Source organism: Hypomesus transpacificus, chromosome 16 (genome assembly GCF_021917145.1).
Source record: "Hypomesus transpacificus isolate Combined female chromosome 16, fHypTra1, whole genome shotgun sequence".
In the NCBI taxonomy this organism is placed as follows: Eukaryota; Metazoa; Chordata; class Actinopteri; order Osmeriformes; family Osmeridae; genus Hypomesus; species Hypomesus transpacificus.
This window is the reverse complement of record NC_061075.1, coordinates 3,301,785-3,314,997: the sequence shown is the minus strand read 5'-3', so window position 1 is coordinate 3,314,997 and position 13,213 is coordinate 3,301,785. Positions and strand designations below refer to the sequence as shown.

At 50.3% G+C, this 13,213-nt stretch overlaps 2 protein-coding genes across 2 annotated transcripts; both read left to right on the top strand.

Annotated features, from left to right (window-relative positions):
• The first annotated feature begins 1,503 nt into the window (after positions 1–1,503).
• zfr2 (zinc finger RNA binding protein 2) lies at positions 1,504–3,316 on the top strand. Its single transcript, XM_047036868.1, has 5 exons — positions 1,504–1,985; positions 2,143–2,238; positions 2,443–2,554; positions 2,645–2,742; positions 2,983–3,316. The coding sequence occupies exons 1-5, from the start codon at positions 1,878–1,880 to the stop codon at positions 3,157–3,159; spliced, it is 591 nt and encodes a 196-aa protein (XP_046892824.1). The 5' UTR covers positions 1,504–1,877; the 3' UTR covers positions 3,160–3,316.
• A 2,112-nt stretch (positions 3,317–5,428) lies between these two features.
• matk (megakaryocyte-associated tyrosine kinase) lies at positions 5,429–12,078 on the top strand. The gene is made up of 12 exons (XM_047037225.1): positions 5,429–5,890; positions 6,012–6,122; positions 6,375–6,490; positions 6,841–7,060; positions 7,788–7,881; positions 7,975–8,040; positions 8,322–8,421; positions 8,561–8,645; positions 8,729–8,802; positions 9,187–9,382; positions 10,118–10,204; positions 11,374–12,078. The coding sequence occupies exons 1-12, from the start codon at positions 5,882–5,884 to the stop codon at positions 11,563–11,565; spliced, it is 1,350 nt and encodes a 449-aa protein (XP_046893181.1). The 5' UTR covers positions 5,429–5,881; the 3' UTR covers positions 11,566–12,078.
• The last annotated feature ends 1,135 nt before the right edge of the window (positions 12,079–13,213 follow it).

Genomic DNA, 13,213 nt, shown 5'->3' with positions numbered 1-13,213 from the left:
TCTTCCAGTTAAACAAAAAAGTGAAGCGGGTCTTTAACCGAAGCCAAATATAACCAAGCCCATCTTAAGACACTTCCGCCCCCCTCCCCCCCAGTCCTGGAAGTAACACAGCATCAGTTTACCAGGTCAATCGCTAAATGTTCTGATTGAGCCGTGTATTTGCAGTTGCTGTGATGGCAGTTTCTTTTCAAATTGAAACCATGACGACCATAACTCCTAATGTGGTGTTTGGGTGATGCCCAGGGATGGGAGAAAACGGATATATTTGACCATTTACATTTAGTCATTTAGCAGACGCTCTTATCCAGAGCGACTTGCAGTAAGTACAGGAACATTCCCCCCCCCCCCCCGAGGCAAGTAGGGTGAAGTGCCTTGCCCAAGGACACAACGTCATTTTTCACAGCCGGGAATCGAACCGGCAACCTTCGGATTTCTAGCCCGAATCCCTAACCGCTCAGCCACCAAACTCCCTAACTCCACCATTTAAAAAGTGTTTACACTGGGACATAAACATTTCCGGCAGTGTGGTTGGTCCGTTTGTAGGCAGTATCCATGTCCACTATCATTTGATTGGCTGTTAACGGCCAATGGTCCAACGACCTCGCAGCTCTCATCCCTGTTAACAGATATGGCATTATCACTCATGGCAAGGTGTTGAAGTGTACCGCTATCCCCACAAAATGTTCTCCATTACTGAGCTTGGCATGGCTCGAATCAATTTGTTCATAATACTGTTGCCCCTACGTCAATGTAAGCCAGGGCGCTGTATTAAATGACCATTGGGAGATAAAGAACACTGCTTCACTTCAGAGACCCACCAGTAATCAGTCTTTACTGTGGGTCTGGCCCGATAAGAAGGGCAACTTTGTATCCAAATGCTTCACAGTGTTTTCTTGGTTGCGGATATTTTTACCCTGTTTACCGTTCTGCTAGGGTTTGTTGATCAGTCCCTGTGTCAGCAGACCTTGGCAAACACACACACACATACACACATATACACACATGTACACACACACACACACACACACACACACACACACACAGGAGGGGGTTCATGTGTGTGTCCTCCCATACATCTCTATGGTTGTGGTTCAGTGTCCGAGTTCTACCCAGACACTACCTAGACTAGACTGCCTAGGTTTGTTCCATGAGGAATCTTCGTGTTGACGTGGCAACAGCCAGCGGCAGTGCATGAAAGCTTGGGAAGCACCTTGGGCGCGTGTGAAAGTCTTTTTGAACACCACAGATTTCCCCCGACTGATTAGAAAATGAAAGTGTAACTCCCTGTGTGGTCCAGCCAAGCTGAGGAGAAGGTGTCCTGTAGGTCAGGGGTGTCCAATCCTGGTCCTCGAGGGCCACTGTCCTGCATGTTTTAGATGTTTCCCTGTTCCAGCACACCTGATTCTAATGAATGGTCATTACCCGGCTTCCACAGAGCTTGATAACGACCCATTCATTTGAAACAGGCGTGCTGGAGCAGAGAAACATCTAAAACATGCAAGACAGTGGCCCCTCGAGAACCAGGGTTGGACACCCCTGCTGTAGGTCCATTAGGTGACTTTAGTCAGTCTGTATACGGAAGTGAAAAGAGGGTTTATGATAGATTGATCATCCCTTGGAGGCTGTGGTGAGGGTTTTCGATCATCTTTGAGCATCTCCGATTCTAGATCGCTCTGGATAAGACCCTCTGCTGAATGACTAAATGTAAATGTCGACACTCGACGTTTGCTGCTCTTTCGTCGGGATTTGACTCGCTCTTCGATCTCGATTCTTTGGCGATCCAGGTCTGAGATCTTCGTTGATGTAGATCTGGATCTCGGGGGAATGACTGCAGCAGCAAGCCACGAGTCAGTGTGTTTTGATGTGTGTGTGTGTGTATGTCTCCTCCTTCCCCAGGCGTGTGTGACAAGGATCCTCCTGACGTGCTGAACAAGAGGAGGTGTCTGGAGTACCTTGCTGCCCTCCGACACGCCAAATGGTTCCAGGTGACCACTCTGACCCACCTCACTACCTCACACGCCTCTGGTGAACACAAAGGCCAACCGTCAAACCAAACTCTTGGTTTATTTGTGTTGAATTTTGTATTATCGTTGGGCTCTGTCGTAATGGTGTGTGTGTGGGGGTGTGTGTGCGTGTGTGCAGGCCCGTGCCAACGGTCTTCAGTCGTGTGTGATCATCATCCGAGTGTTGAGGGACCTGTGCCAACGAGTGCCAACATGGGGCAAGATGCCAGGCTGGGTGAGGATCTGTCTGTGTGTGTGTGTCTGTGTCTGTCTGTCTCTGTCTGTCTGTCTCTGTCTGTCTGTCTGTCCATCTATCCATCCATGCACTCGTTCACCCATTCGTCCGTCCATCCACTCACCCATCCATCCATCTAATCCCATCCGTCCTTCCTTCCGTGTATTCATTCCTTTTAACCCGTGTGTGTGTGTGTGTGTGCAGGCCATGGAGCTGCTGGTGGAGAAGGCCATCAGCAGTGCTACAGGTCCTCTGAGCCCGGGAGAGGCAATGCGTCGCGTCCTGGAGTGCATCGCCACGGGCATCCTACTACCAGGTGAGGCCCGGCAAATACCCTGCTTCTGTGGGTGTGGGTGTGTGTGTGTGTGCGTGCTGTGGAGTCATCTCGGTCCCTGTCTCTGAGCAGACGGGCCTGGTCTGCTGGACCCGTGTGAGAAGGACCAAACCGACGTCCTGGAGACCCTGACCAAACAAGCCCGAGAGGACATCACAGCCAGCGCACAGGTAGCCACACACACACACACACATTGTCTAACCCATTGCATTTAAGTGTAGATCAACAGGTTCAGATCCCCCCCATGTATGTCGCTTTGCATAAGTAGCATCCGCAACGTGAATTCATTCACATGACATTAACATACTCTCTGAGTATGATAAATACTGCCATACCGCACTCAAACTACGCAAGCATTCAACTCACCGGTCGTCTCCTGCCCCGCCCCGCCCCCCGTCTTCTGCTCCCAGCATGCATTGCGCCTGCTGGCGTTCCGCCAGATCCACAAGGTCCTGGGGATGGAGTCCCTGCCCGCGTCCAAGGCCAGCGCCCGCAACCGCAAGCGCCGCCGGGACGGCAGCGACGCCGGGGAGGGCGAGGGCGAGGGCAAGAAGGACAAGAAAGAGGAGAGCGCCGAGGACGCTTGAGCCCCCCCTGCTGGCCGCGAGCTGGTACTGCAGGTAGAGGGCCCTCTCCCAACGACAACAACAACAACAACAAACGGAACCCTCCTTCCTGCCTTGTAGAAGTCACTGATCTGACGTGGGTTGGGATGGGTTTGAGTCGCGCTGGGGGGGGGGGGGGGGAACGACAACGCACGCCTTCACCCCGTCCAGTCAGGTTAGATCAGAGATCTAGGTTCAAGGAGAGGAGAGGAGGAAGGGGGGGAGGTCACATGTCCAGAGACTCGTCTCTGGAGCGACAGGATGGTCCCCTCGACGCAGGGTCGCTCTCAGATAGGCTCCCAGGCCAGACTTCAAGTGGCCCCCCGCGGTCGGGCGACGAGAGAATCTCCACGGACACATTTCATAACCTAGGACTAGGCTTTATCTGTGTCGGGGGAGGAAAACCCACACCTCTTTCATTTGACAGAATATTGTATTTCAAAGGAATATAACTGACCCAGCCATCACATGTCCGGGCCTCCTTAAAGAGGTGGCGTGGTGGAGTATAGGATGCTACACTGTTAACTGTAACTCTGTACTGTACTTGACTGTACTGTAAATGTTCATCGAAGCGTGTCCCGGCAGTTTCCGTTCACAGTTTTTCAACAGCGGCAGACGATTGCTTTCCTTTTTGTGTCCAGAATACTTCAAACACAAGGTACCGAACCCGCCGTCTCTGTCCAGAGGTGTGCGTTTGTGTGTGTGTGTGTGTGTGGGGGGGGGGGGGGGCGTGCAGCTAAGTCACGTTAGCTTCTACGCACATACGACCCTTTACCTGACCACTGACCTTTGACCCACCCCCACCCGTGCCCCTAGTCTGCGACCCCTTACCCTTGCTCAGAATCCCCCACCAGTCACTGTTACTACCCTTGTCTTCTATATACTGTCTGATGTCTTACATACTGTGGTAATCCTCTGTTGTAATCAGAAGAAAAAGCACTTTCTGGATCCTCTTCCACAGCTTCCCATGCTGGAAGGAAGCCGTTTGGTGACGGTTCACCTCTCCCCAACACAGCCCAGTCCCAGTGTGTCATCTTACCAGCGTGGGGGGGAGGGGGGGGGGGGTATATGTATATTCAGAACAGTAGGATAAGGGAGGTGTGGAGTTAGAGCCTTTTGTCTTGCACAAAGGCTTTACACTGACTTAAAACGGGGGCAATTTTAAATAACTTTTCCGGAAAGCTTACGGTCAATTGTGCCTCTACTACAGGCTGTTACTAATAGATGAGTGCTTTTAATGAAGTATTTGTGTGGGTGTTTGGACAGCTGAACCATGACTTGAAAGATGATTCACATACACACACACACACACCAAAGCACACACACACACTCTCTCTCTCTTCAACATCATGCATTTTTTAAGTAAATGTTTTGCACCACGAAAAAACACTTTTAGGAGGCTTTTAAAGGTTACCGTGCGGTAGCTTTGGGGAGATGCCGTACGCGTTCATGAAAAGAGAGGACTCGCTGATGTTGCACAGTCCAGCATGCTCGGAGAATGAAGCACTTACAAGATGACAATGATTTTACTTATATGCAGCCATATTTGTTCAATTGCCTCTTAACCTTTTGTTTCTGAAAAGTGGTGTGTATGTATGTGTGTGTGTCTGAGAGAGAGAGGGTATGTGTGAGAGAAAGAGAGAGAGTGTGTGTGTGTGTGTGTGTGTGTGTGTGTGTGTGTGTGTGTGTGTGTGTGTGTGTGAGAGAGAACTGGTGTAGAATAATGTACATGTACTGATTGGATCAAAGGTGAACAGGTATTGGACTCCTTGTGTCTGCTCTGTGTCGTAGAGTTCATATCCTTATGTCTGAAAGATCCTAGAAGGGAACCTTTTAATTAATAGTTACTGTATCAAAATATCTTAGATATCCACCAATATGTTTGTTGAAGAACTGGGGGAAATGCACAAAATTATGTGCATTCTTTTTTTTCTTTGCTTGTTCTTTAAACATAGATTTTCACTCATGAAAAACATTTTTCCCGTGTTCGTTTTTATTTGTTCAGTTTCACTTTGAGAGGATGTTTGCAAACACCTTTGTATTGTTATAAAGGAGCGTGAACGTTGCTGTCATATAATTCGAATATCTTTGTAGTGCTGCCTAAAATAAATAATAAACAATTGAAAACCCTTCATTTTTTTCTATCGTATTACGTTACCATGCACCATTGCTTCCTTGTGAATGTCATGCCCGTATAGTTGATCTAGTGCACCGTTACTTGTCATAGTAGGAGTGGTCATGAACTGTGAGAGAAAAGACTTCAACCCATAGATGAAACCACACACGGCTTCTTTCAGACGCGCCTTCATAATCAAGTCTTTCGATTGGATCAAGCATTTGCTGTACGTCATAACTTGTGTCCTTTGTTCAATACAACATCGTACAGTAGACTACTGGAATGCGACACATCATTTCAACTGTGCAGAGGACTAGGACGATTAATGAGAAAGAGAAGCGAAGTGAAATACGGCATTCTGGCGAGTTTTTCCCCCCCCCGTCGCGCAAGCTTGTCAATGACTGAAAGGATATATTTATCTAACATGGAAAATTATCTTATAGCTTCATGGCTATGTTGACATGTTGACACCTACACTAAATAACCGCATCCGTTCACCGCTCATATCCGCTCCTTGAGACCTTCGCATCACCAGCTACTATTGACAGGTGTTGACGTCTCTGAGCACTGTGAGTCTGTCTTCTGAAGATGGCCGAGGTACGTTTCACCTGTCATTTCACGGTTCAACCGTTCTCAATGCCCTCAAATACCAAACTTGTATTTTGACGTGTCGGCACGTTTTTGTCAGCTATACGTCTCATTTGGCTCTTACCTGCAGAGCTGGGTTTGTGGAACCCAATGTGTGGCTAATGGTGACCACAGCAAACCCAAGGCTGGCGAACTGGCCTACAGAAAAGGAGACATTCTAACGATCTTAGAGGCAGGACTGGTAAGCGACTATCTGAAACACTTACGTTATTGTCAATGTAGTGTATCAACAGGTAGGCTATTACCATCCTCAATTTCTTAATCATCTACTACGACTGCTGTTTTTGTTTTGCGTTTTTGTTTTTATTGTGCTGAATAAAACATGCATTCAATTATAATGACACTTTCTTAATGACTCAACCTGTACTTGACATGCATATCAGTCTGTTCGGATCTAATCACATAGGTCAACTGTGGTGCTGATGTGTTTTAGGTGAGAGGCAGCTACAGGGCGAGAGCCAACGTCTCAGGAGCCGAGGGAGTCATCTCCAGCGCCAACGTACGGGAGAGAGAGGCCATCCGCATTGACCCCAGCCTCAGCCTCATGCCGTAGGTCGCCGTAACGCTTCCACAACTGCTCCATGTCACTGTGTTCCACTACAGAACCACTCCATGTCACTGTGTTCCACTACAGAACCGCTCCATGTTACTGTGTTCCACTACAGAACTGCTCCATGTCACTGTGTTGTAACTGTCACACAGAGAACTGGTATTTCCTTGATGTTAGATTTGTCTCAGTTCCTGTAGCTTTCAAAAAAAAACAAAAAAAGAATGGGAAATTAGAGGTGCTCAGTTTGTTCAACTATATTTTCACTGGTGGGCCTCAGTGACTAACCTTTTGTCACTAACCCTCATCTCCTCTCCTGTCAACTCCCCAACCCCGGTCCGGTCCATTCCAGATGGTTCCACGGCAAGATTTCAGGCCCGGAGGCCGTGTCCAAACTTCGCCCTGTGGAGGACGGCCTCTTCTTGGTTCGGGAGTCTGTCCGTCACCCTGGCGACTACGTTCTGTGTGTCAGTGTCTCCGGTGATGTCATCCACTACCGGGTCATGTACCGTGACAACAAGCTGACCATTGACAACAGCCAGTACTTCTACAACCTTCGAGACATGATTGAGGTGGGTGGCACAGGAGCTCAAATCAACCAAGAGACGTCTCCTTCCTCGAAGGATAGGGCTCATTGTGGAAATTGAATCTTTTGTGTGTTTTGATGACTCTGAGTGCCTGAGTACATGTCTTGATATTCACCAAAGATGTACAGTCAATCAACCGAGGCTTCCTCATTGGGGAAAAAAACCGCTTGGTGAATAAGCCCCAACTGCAGATTGTTCTAGAATGACTCACTGTGTCCAGGGAACTTTTATGGTTTATCTGTCATCGACTGTGCTTCGACCCCCCTCGCTGTGGGGCTGAGAGATATGAGGGTTTAGGAAGTCGAAACACTTCCTGATCTCTTCGAGGCAGACGTCGAGGGGGGGGGGGGGCTGTGTCACAGGACTGAGTAACTCCAGGGAGGAGGGTGAAGCCAGCTGCTCCTTCACAGACTGAGTAACATGTCAGACTGACAGTTCCTGACATAAACTGTAGCAATAGTTGAGGGGTTAGGTCAGGATGTGTCACTGCCGGATGTCGAATGTGGAACTCGTCCGTTTGCTCCTAACGCAATGCAAGGCGTTTGTCATTGTTCCATTGTAAGCACGTAGGACAGGACTGTAAGCACGACTCGGTCAGTCATCAGCTCTCAATGACGTGAAGAAAAAAAAGAGATTCAATATTCAAGTTCCAACCCAAAATGTCCACAGCAAAGCGACTGTCCAAAAAAACAATGTGTGTGTTTGTCTGTAGTTCTACTCAAAGAACAAAGGGGCCATCGCCACCATTCTGCAGAAGCCCAAAGACAAGGAGGGCACCCGATCGGCGGAGCTGGAGCTGTCTAAGAGTAAGCGCTGGTGCCACTTCCAAAACCTCCTTCTTCACGTGCAGTCTCCTGAGTGAGACCGTTTTTCTGATTCTGTGTGTGTGTGTGTTATAGCTGGGTGGCTGCTTGACATCAGGAAGCTGGTTCTGGGCAAGTGTATCGGAGAGGGAGAGTTTGGAGGTAAGGCGTCGACTCGCAGTCCTGTCCCTCCTCCAGTTGAACTCGAATGGGTGTTATCAGCCTGTGTTTTTTTTTGTCGAGGGACTTCCAAACATACAACCTTACTTTCTCTCTTCCTTCGAAAACCCCCGGTCTACCACGCGTGGACTGGTGAGAGCTGCGTAGTGAAGCCACAGTTTTGTCCCGCTGAGAAGGACGGGAGGAGGGGGGGGAGCTGTAGTTTGAGGTTTGAGACGGGGCCTGGTTCTAGACGCCGCCTCACCGCTGCTGTCCTTCAACAGCCGTGTATGCAGGAGAGTACATGGGCCAGCAGGTGGCAGTCAAGAACATCAAATGTGATGTCACCGCCCAGGCCTTCCTACAGGAGACCACCGTCATGACGTGAGTGTGTGTGTGTGTGTGCGCGCTTGAGAGAGTGAGAAAAACAGGTGTGTGTGTGTGAGCTTGCAGACTTTTACTGAGTGATGGTTACCGGGTACACAGTTGTGTTGAATGACAGTTGCACCATGATTCCGCCTAGGAAACTGCAACACAAGAACCTGGTGCGTCTGTTGGGAGTGATTCTGAACGACGGACTCCACATCGTCACAGAGCTGATGGCCAAGGTACTATAAGATGTGTGTCTGAGAACTGTGACAGTGATGGTGTTAGTTCAACTGCCAAACTGGATGTGTGTGTGTGTGTTTAGGGTAACCTGGTCAATTTCTTGCGAACAAGGGGACGCTCAATCATCAGCACAGTCCAGCTGCTTCACTTTGCCTTGTGAGTGCCACCCAATCCTGGAATACCTTAACACCCCATAATAAAACACATTTATACACCCCATCATCTGACACACACTTATACACCCCATAATAGAACACTTTTTAAAACGCCCCATAATCCAACCCTCCTCTACCTTCTCAAACAGCCCACGGTCTAACCCGCTCTCCTGCGCCCCACACTCTCCGACAGGCCGCACGCTCACGCCACACCCCCTCAGTCCTCCCTCCCTCTCGGGGCTCTCTCCAGATGAAACAGGCCGCTCAAAACTCACGGTGTCACCTGTACCCGATTGACGTTGGCCTCTCATCGCTTCGCGGCAATTTGTCGGTCACGTCTTTTCCAAGTGTGGACGAACCAATTGCAACGTGTGTGTGTGTGCAGAGACGTGTGCGAGGGGATGGAGTACCTGGAGTCTTTGAAGCTGGTCCACAGGGACCTGGCCGCACGCAACATCTTGGTGTCGGACGAGGGCGTGGCCAAGGTCAGCGACTTCGGGCTGGCCAAAGTGGACTGTAAGACGTCGGATAACGCCAAGCTCCCCGTGAAATGGACGGCTCCGGAAGCTCTGAAGAAAGAGGTGAGGCGTGGCTGGTGCCTGAATGCAAAGCACATGTGGGAATGTTGACCTCGGAGGGAATCAAAGAGTTTGCACGTTTGCATGGCCGTTGTAAATGCTTGCGAGAGTCTATTGAACCAAATCACCCAAGAGCCAAGTGCTTGAAAGAATGAACAGAATTTTTGGTAAGGTTTTGGTAAGCTTTTTCTGGGGTCTTGGTAAGGTTTTTCTGGGGTTTTGGTAAGGTTTTTCTGGGGTCTTGGTAAGGTTTTTCTGGGGTGGTCTTATTAAGAGTGGCAGGTTGGTTTTTAGGGTGTTAGGAGTCAGGAGTTAGGAGTGTTAGGAGTGGTAGGAGTCAGATGGCTGAGCGGTGAGGGAGTCGAGCTAGTAATCAGAAGGTTGCCGGATCGATTCCCCGCCGTGCCAAATGACGTTGTGTCCTTGGGCAAGGCACTTCACCCTACTTGCCTCGAGGAATGTCCCTGTACTTACTGTAAGTCGCTCTGGATAAGAGCGTCTGCTAAATGACTAAATGTAATGTAAATGTAAATGTAATGTGTTCTCCTGCTCCTGGTTAGGGCCGGGGCCGGGGTCTGGGCCGGGGTCAGGGCTGGGGGTCAGGGCCGGGGTCAGAACAGTCTGAAGCTAATCCTAATCCTGGGGTCGGCGTCATGCAATGCGCCCTGCCAGGCAGGATGGAAAAAAGGGCTTGCAGTGGGTTTGCAGGTTGACGTGACTGTGGTGTTTGTCCTCCAGAGGTTCTCCACCCGGTCAGATGTCTGGAGTTACGGGGTTCTCCTCTGGGAGACCTTCTCCTACGGCCGCCAGCCCTACCCCAAGATGGTGAGTGTAAGGCTGCAAGGACCCTAGAGGCGTGGAATGGAATCGATTTGAACCCGTTTGTTTCATTGGATCAAATGTCTCTTGAGTACCAAATGTCCCTCGGCTTTGAAAGTAAACACACACACACACACACACACCAGAAGTGGATCCTGTTAACGTGGCAATAATTTTAGTTAACACCACATTGACCCCACCGTTAAACAGTTTGCTTAAGTCCCACTTAAACCTCTCCAATGTGACACACTGGTCACCAGCTGTACTGGCTTGACCTCACGCTGCCCAGAGTGACCATTAGGGGGCCCTCACAAGCTTCCGGGAACTCAGACCGTCCCGTCCAAACTCTCCTAGTCCCCGTCCTGTAGACGACCTGCTCAGTCGATGCCGGTCTGAAAGCCTATCGTGTCGGGGGGAAAAACCGACATCCATTCCACCTCAGAGCAAACGTTCTTGTCCAGCTCCCACCCAGCAGTCATCCCTCTTACCCCAGGCTGGTTGTCCTTCAGAGCAAGGCTAGTGGGCCCCCACCCCCTCCCTCCGCCTAGTTAGCATGAACAACAAAGTTATCCCTTCGCAGGCTTGTTGTCGTGAAGGGTTTCTTCCCAGGCCAGGCCAGGCCATAGGCCAGTTTAATTGTGGTCGGAGGACCATCCCTGTGCTAAGCAGGCAAAAGCACAGGATAACCTGGGATTAGACCTCCTATAACCGTCTCTAAGACAACAGCCGCAGAGAGAGAACCGATACACTCGAAGAAGGGGGTGGAGCGAGGGGTGAGCGAGAGTTTACGCGTTTGCCCCCATGCTGCGGAGAAGATGACGGCTCAAAGGAAAGGAGATTATGGATTACTACCTGCCCTGCTGCCTTAGAACAGTACAGTTCATTTGAGGTGGTCAGCATGAACCCACAGTATGAGCCGACCCTCCATGAACCCACAGTCCATGGAGGGGAAATAGACCCTGTATGCGAGCCAGTCCCAGGGCCAGAAGGCTGTTCGACTTGGCGGTCGTGGGCACGCCTCGAGGCGTGCGAGCGCACTAGATCCCTCCGAATCTGACATCGCCTTCCTTTCGTCTCCCATCTCTCCGCCCCCTCTGTCGCCGTTTGTCTGTCTGTCTCTGTGTGTGTGTGTCGCCTTGCCCCCCCCCCCCCCCCGTCCCCCCCCGTCCTCTCAGTCTCTGAGTGAGGTGAGACAGCACGTGGAGCGGGGCTACTGCATGGAGGCCCCGGAGGACTGCCCCGCGGGGGTCTACCTGCTGATGAGGAGCTGCTGGGAGAAGGAGCCGCGCCGGAGGCCCTCCTTCCACAAGCTGAGGGACAAGCTGGAGAGGGAGCTGGCCAAACACGGCTCCGGGCGAGGCTCTTAGTCCCTGGGTTGGCGGAGGGAAGGGAGGGGGGGGGGGGAGGACACACGCTGCCTGGGCCCGCTCCTGGCTCTCCTGTCTGGGGCTCGGAACAGTGAGAAGGGTCCCGGGGTTTGGGTTAGAGCGATGCGCACGGTCACTGTGGAAAGACTCGTCGGAGTTGGGTGAGGGTGGGGGGGAGTGTCGCGTCATGGTGACGTCGCCCGGCGACAATGACCCCTGGAATACGCTGAGTCAGCAGAGGTGCATCATGCTGTTCACAGACACTAATAAGCTATGAAGCGAAGATGACCTATTTTTGTATGTGATGTTAATGTCGATTTTCCATGTAGTGTACTGGTACTAGCAATATTAAGTGCTCAAATGTATGTGTAATGTGTGTGCGTATGATTTTGATTGAGTAAACCATTGTGTACCTCCTTAAAGGTACACATGGCTGCGGGTCAGATGGCTGAGCGGTTAGGGAATCGGGGCTATTATTCAGAAGGTTGCCGGTTTGATTCCCGGCCATGCATAATGACGTGTCCTTGGGCAAGGCACTTCACCCTACTCGCCTCGGGGGGAATGTCCCTGTACTTACTGTAAGTCGCTCTGGATAAGAGCGTCTGCTAACTGACTAAATGTCAATGTAATATCATTTTCCAATAAGGCACAAATAAGCTTGACCTACTGTATCTACTCATTTGCTATAAAGTCAGTTATAACGTTTCTGTTATTCAATTGACTGTTTCAGTCTCACAGAGGGAGATAAGACATAAAGAAAGATAGAGAGAAGTCAAAAGAAGAACAGATGAGAGGAACAGAGGGGAAACAGAGGAAGAGAAAAGAAAGGCGGTGGGATGACAGTGAAAAGAGAGGGAGGGGTGGGGGGCGGGGGGATAAATGGAAGAAAAACGCTAATCCTGGATTAATCTGACCCCATGTCTGCTTGTTTTACACTGTAATTGTCCAGCAATATGCCCAGCGACTTTCAGATCATTATGCGGAATCTGGAATGTTATTGCTGATATTAAGAGTAGAAATCCCATAATCATGGGCCGGCTCTGGGTCAGGTTGAGCTCTCTGGGGACAGAGCCTAGATCATTGTTTGGAGCTGTTATTCGCTGTAAACCCCCCAGTGGGATGAGAACCGAACATATGACAGGCCCATGAGGTTCGCCCTGCGAGTATGAAATCTCGTTTGTACCGCAGGTGTGGTTAGACTATTTCCATGGGCTGGGTCTCCTGGTCCTTCTGCTGGTCCTTCAGGAGTTTAATACAATAATCACAAAGCAGGGTGTTTGGATCGACCTGACCAATTTTGCTCCAACAAAACAAACAGGCAGACGTCATTGATTGTTTGCTACAATCGATCATTTTGGGGATTATTATGACGTGAGCAGCTATCGTGTACGACTCCAGAAGCTTTTGCCCGGCGTTGGTGAGTCATGCTCAAGTGTAGCGCTTGTCCCTCTTGGTCTGACAAAAAGATGCCTAAACTTCAGAAGCAAGAAACCTGGGTTTGAGGATCTCCATGGTAACACCGGGGAGAGAGAGAAATGTGTGTCCAGCGTGGCGCACACAATGTCCTGACACAAGTACTTAGGTTGCTCTGTCCTCCTACCACATGTACCTCGGCAAAGATTAAGGGGGGGGGGGGGGGGGGGGGGGC